General features: G+C 38.1%; 1 protein-coding gene across 1 annotated transcript in view; it reads left to right on the top strand.

Annotated features, from left to right (window-relative positions):
- Window positions 1–3,180, top strand: part of LOC126588694 (non-specific phospholipase C2-like) — a 5,574-nt gene extending 2,394 nt beyond the window's left edge. The window contains exons 2-4 of the mRNA XM_050253803.1: window positions 514–1,118; window positions 2,049–2,228; window positions 2,628–3,180. Of these exons, the coding sequence (XP_050109760.1) occupies window positions 514–1,118; window positions 2,049–2,228; window positions 2,628–2,971 (1,129 nt within the window). The 3' untranslated portion in view covers window positions 2,972–3,180. The remainder of the gene's footprint in view (window positions 1–513; window positions 1,119–2,048; window positions 2,229–2,627) is intronic.
- Window positions 3,181–6,000: the final 2,820 nt, after the last annotated feature.

The following is a 6,000-nucleotide window of genomic DNA, read 5'->3' as shown; positions in this document are numbered from 1 at the left end:
GCCAGTGGTAACACATTGGCGTAAGATCTAATTCATGTGCCAAATAATTATTTTGTGCATGTATTATTTGCCACTCTGAAGTTTTACACTATGTTTGGATGAGGGAAATAAATTGGAATTTGGATAAAAATCAGAATTTGTATATTGAGATGCACCATTTCCCTTGTCGGATTCATAAACATAGGAATCTAGAATTTCCGCGTGGAAAAAAAAAATTTGGAATTTGGGACTTCCAATTCCCAAGTTTAAATTCCATGTAATTAAATATGTGTCATTCCCCAATTTCTATGATTGAGAGCTTAAAAATAACAAATTCCGTGTGTAATTCTATTGTTCTTTTAGGTTAACCAAACAAGAAAATTTCCAAATTCTAGAAAATAAAATCCCATCAATTCAATTTCCATTACTTTAAAATTTCTTAGTAATCTTAAATTTATTCATCCAAATATAGTGTTACTGTTTTACTTTACATTGTCGGCTGTCCCAAGCAATTAACATAAGAATTTTGTTAAGGTGGTTCGCCTCACTGCCAACCTCAACACAGCCGAATCGGCTCTACGTGCATTCAGGGACATCAGCTGGTGCAACAAGCAACATCCCAGCCCTTCTCGCGAAGGGTTACCCTCAAAGAACCATCTTCCAGAACCTCGATGACGCGGGAATATCCTTCGGGATATACTACCAAAACATTCCATCTACATTGTTCTACAGGAACTTGAGGAAGCTCAAGTACATATTCAAGTTCCATCGGTACAAAACCTTCAAGAGACATGCAAACGAAGGGAAACTACCCGGGTACACCGTCATAGAACAGAGGTACTTTGACATCAAGAGTGCACCTGCAAATGACGATCATCCCTCCCATGACGTGTACCACGGGCAAATGTTTGTAAAGGAGGTGTACGAGACACTAAGAGCAAGCCCTCAGTGGAACGACACCCTATTCATCATCACGTATGATGAACATGGGGGTTTCTATGATCATGTGCCTACACCGGTTCGTGGAGTCCCCAGCCCTGACAGGATCGTGGGGCCGGAACCTTTCTTCTTTCAGTTTGACCGGTTGGGAGTTAGGGTTCCAACGATCATGGTCTCACCATGGATAGAGAAGGGTACAGGTGAGTACTGCTGCTTCTTGATTAATTTCAAATTTTCAGCTAATTAAATGATTGACATGTGATTTTCTGCTTAAATATTCTATGTTCATATTATTCTGAGTTTTAATGTTAGTCAGCATTTGGAGTTCATAGAAAGATATAACACATTGGTAAAGTAATTCAAAATATCAACACATGAAATTGTTCAAGTTGGTCATGGAATGTGTCTTTTTAGTATCTAAATTTTTTTTTTTTAGATTATACACTTGTAGGGAACGAAACCTATATCTATCATAATCCTTGTCCTAATCCCACCTCCTGTCACCACTAGAGTTCATATTACACAAGGGGGTGTTTGTTTCACCGGACTAAGACTAGATTGAGTTATTTAACAATTATCCCAACATGAACTAAACATGGGAATTTGATTGATTAACAATTGGATAAATTGAGATTATACATATTTGTTGCGGGCTTATTTAAAGCCATTTAAAATGAGGGATCTAAACAGAACGAAGACAGGCCAAACAAATTCAAGCTAATCCCCGCAATTAGTTCAAGTCAAGTCAATCCTATGTATCAAACGTGTGTCATGTTATATTATACATTATATTATTATAAGCCACCAGTCGATAACATAAGTTAGAAGTAAAAAGTAACAATCAAATGGCACAAACCTAAGTTTGTGGGTACAGCTGTTCCATGTTCATATTTGCATTGCTTCCAGAATTTGGTGCCCATTTCACATTGCCTTTTTGTATGGGATGGGTCGTCTACATCGTCAACGAACAACAAACTACTTTGGTTGATAACTTAATCAGCTATATATATGTGTCTGTGAGGAACTAATACTCCCAAGCTTTGGTATCTAGGAAGTATATCTGCATGCTAAATTTTAAATAACTCTTATGGTTAGTAGCTTATTTTTTGCATTGATGATGATGACTGCAGTCGTTCATGGTCCTAATGGATCGCCATTTCTGACTTCGGAATTTGAACACTCGTCTATTCCCGCAACAGTCAAGAAGATCTTCAACCTAACTGCACCCTTCCTAACAAAGAGGGATGAATGGGCTGGTACCTTTGAAGGCATTGTCCAAACACGGACAGAACCCCGAACTGACTGCCCAGGTAAGTCACATTTTACTAACAAAACAGGAAAATATTACATGTAACGTTGATGCATGAAACCTGCATGGCGAATGGATTTGTAATATCTGATACCATGATAACTTTCTAAAGAACACAGAACAAAGAACAAAGAAAAGAACTTTTGAAGAAAAGACGAGAGAGAATGAGATATATTTCTGGTTAACCATAGATGGCTGTTTACATTTGGTTTTATAGAGCTAAACTGATGAGCTCAATTACAATAATACCCTCTAACAACACTTAACCAACCTTATCCTTATAACAACCTAACAACACATTTTAACTACTTCTAATTTTCACTACCAAGGAACCAGCCATGTCATCACTAATGACTATGGTTAATAATATGTACATCTCAATTGTCTGAATTTTGACTAGAGCAACTGCCAACACCAGTCGCCATCAGAAAGAGTGAGCCTAACGAAGATGCCAAGCTTACAGAATTTCAGCAGGAGATGATACAACTCGCGGCAGTTCTAAAAGGAGACAACATATTTACAAGTTACCCCCAAAAGACAGGGAAGGCGATGACGGTCAAGGATGGGAAGAAATACGCAGATGATGCAGTTAAAGGATTCTTTGAAGGGGGGCTTTACGCTAAGAGAATGGGAGTTAATGAGGAGCAGATTGTCCAGATGAAACCTCCCTTACTTCGAGATCGTCCAGAACTTCACCAGAACACCCATAGAAATCTGGCAGTGGATCCTCGGGTGCATATGTAAAAGAGCAATCATATATTTATCTAGTTGTACAAATCCAAGGAAAGAAATGAAATAATCAAATGAAGTTTGAGCATTTCTGTATTTCAATTTATTTTGCCCATCTCGAATTCCAAGTTCTTAAACCGTATCTTGATATCTGGGAGAAAAAAAAAAAAATCCCCCCTCAAACTGTACTGAGGAGTTCGAAGAGACAATTCGGACCTTAAGAGCTGAAACAGGTCTTTGGATAGAGATTTTGTGCAGATATTTGCAATTTGATATTGAGTGCAGATAAAATGGATTGAGATGGCCTTCGATAATACCTTTTCTCAAATGTAGTGGTAGTCGATCTCTACATGCTTTGTTCTAGCACGAGATGAAGGATTTTTGGCAAAGAGAGATAGCTGATTGATTATCACACCAGAGTTGAGGAGTACATGGAAGATGGAAACCAATATCAGCAAGTAATTGGCATATCCATGTAATTTCAGCTGCAGTATTAGTTAGAGATCGATACTTTGCCTCTATTGAAGAACGAGCCACTGTTGGATGCTTCTTAGCACTCCAACTGATGATAGATGAACCCAGAAAAATCAATAACCACCAATTGATCTTCGATCAAGTGTGCAACCTGCCCAGTCAGCATCTGAGAAGGCTTTGAGAGATGGAACAGAGATAGATTTTGTAAACCAAAGACCAAGGATCCTTTTGACTGCTTGAAAATGAGACTGCCTTGGATTGTGCATGAATTGACAAACAAGGTTGACTGCAAATGATAAATCTGGCTGAGTCCAAGTGAGATATTGTAATGCACCAACCAAAGATTGATATTCTGCAAGATTGTCAAGCAATGGAGAAGAATGATCCAGCTTGGATGTACTGAGTGGGGTAGCACATGGTTTTGCTCAAACCATATTAGCCTTTTTTAACAGATCCAAGATATACTTGGTTTGTGAAATAAAGATGCCTTTGGAGGATTGCTTGACTTCAATTCCCAAAAAACAATGAAGTGCACCAAGGTCTTTAATGGGAAAGAGAGAGCTAAGTTGAGAAATAACATGCTTGCAAGCTGCTGCAGATGGCCCTGTGACAATAATGTCATCAACATATACCAGAACAAAGACCATAGGATCCATTTTGACAAACAATGAATGATTTGATTTAGAACCAGTGAAGCCAAGGGTGTGCAATGCTCCATGGAGTTTTTCATACCAAGCTTGGGGATCCTGTTTAAGACCATATAAGGATTTATGCAATTGAGAAATATGAATAAGATGAATAGAATCTTCAAAACCAAGTGGCTGTTGCATATAAACAGATTCAGACAATGTCCCATGTAGAGATGCATTGCTTACATTTAGTTGACTGAGATTCCAATCAAATTGGGCATTAAGAGTGAGTAGGAGTCGAATTGTCACATGCTTGGCTACTAGACTAAAAGTCTCAGTATAATCCAGTCCTTCTTGCTAATGAAAACCTTTGGCAACTAAGCAAGCTTTGTATCTATTTATGGTACCATTAGGTTTTCTTTTAATCCTAAATACCCACTTACATCCCACAATGTTTTGATGAGCAATTTTGGGTACTAAAGACTAAGTACCAGTTTGTTGCAAGGCAAAAAACTCCTCCTGCATTACCTTAACCCAATGTGGATACTTGGAAGCTTGGAGATATGTAGTAGGAACAAATTCATTGGAACGATGAGAAGGGAGAGGGTGCTTGGTTGCAGAAAGGACTTTTGGTTTGTAAATACCAGATTTGGACCTGGTTTGCATAGGGTGAGTATTAGTAGGAATTGAGTCAGATGTAGGTATATGGTTGTTGGAGAAGAGCTACTTGGCAATATAGAAGATGGAGATGACGGTATAGAGGAATGGATCTGTGGTTGAGTGAATGTGAGGTGAGTGGGAATGGTATTAAGAGATGAAACTGCTGCTGGGGAAAGGGAGCACTGTGAAGCTGCAAGATTGTGAAAGGGAAAACTGCATTCTTCAAAGATTACATTTCGTGAGATGTATAACTTGTTGGTAGTGAGATCCAAACATTTGTAACCTTTGTAATTGAGATTGTAACCAAGGAACACACCGAGCTTGCTTTTGGGATCCAATTTAGACTCGGAGTAAGGTTGCAGCCATGGAAAACAACTAACCCAAAAACCTTCATAGTGGCATAGTTAGGTGATTTGTGGAAGAGACGTTCCCATGGAGATAATTTGGGTACAGTAGGTAATCTGTTTCTTAGAAACACAACAGTTGAAAAAGCATGATCTCAATAGGTGTAAGGGACCTTAGAAACTATTAAAAGTGTTATGGCAGTCTCAACTATATGTCTGTGTTTGCGTTTAGCACAACCATTTTGTTAAGGAGTGTGAGGACAACTGAGTTGATGACTGATACCATTCTTAACAAGGAAATTAGAGAATTGAGTGCTAAGATATTCCCACCATAATCTGATCTGAGAGCAACAATTTTTGTATGCAACAAGTTTTCAACAAGACATTTGAACTTAACAAAAGTAGGAAATACATAAGATTTATATTGCAAAGGTTAAAGCCAACAATATTTTGTAAAAGCATCTACAAAGATGACATAGTATCTGAAATTTTTCACATAAGTGACAGATGTTGGCCCCTAAACATCTGTGTGATGTAGCTCCAAAGGTTTACTAGTATGACAAGGTACAGAAGCAAATGGTAATCTGGAACTTTTGCTTAACGCACAACCATTACAGAAAGACTTATTGGAACCACTAGAAAATGAAATACAAGACTTAGTAGCCAACTTATTGAGAATTTTCATCGAAGGATGGCCAAATCTTTGGTGCCAAATATATTTGGATGAGTTAATAGAAGCAGCAAACACATTGTGATTGTGGATCACATAATTGGAAGGCTGTGGTTGAAATGGATAGAAGCCATCTCTCATAGGACCTTTAAAGAGCATCTTCCCCGAAGAAACCTTCACAACGAAGTGAAAAGGATAAAGATGCATAGAACACCAATTATCAACAAGAAACTGATTCACAAAAAACAGATTTTGTTTCAAATCAGG

Source organism: Malus sylvestris, chromosome 11 (genome assembly GCF_916048215.2).
Source record: "Malus sylvestris chromosome 11, drMalSylv7.2, whole genome shotgun sequence".
In the NCBI taxonomy this organism is placed as follows: Eukaryota; Viridiplantae; Streptophyta; class Magnoliopsida; order Rosales; family Rosaceae; genus Malus; species Malus sylvestris.
Note: the sequence above shows the minus strand (reverse complement) of the source record. Positions and strands in the feature narration are given on the sequence as shown.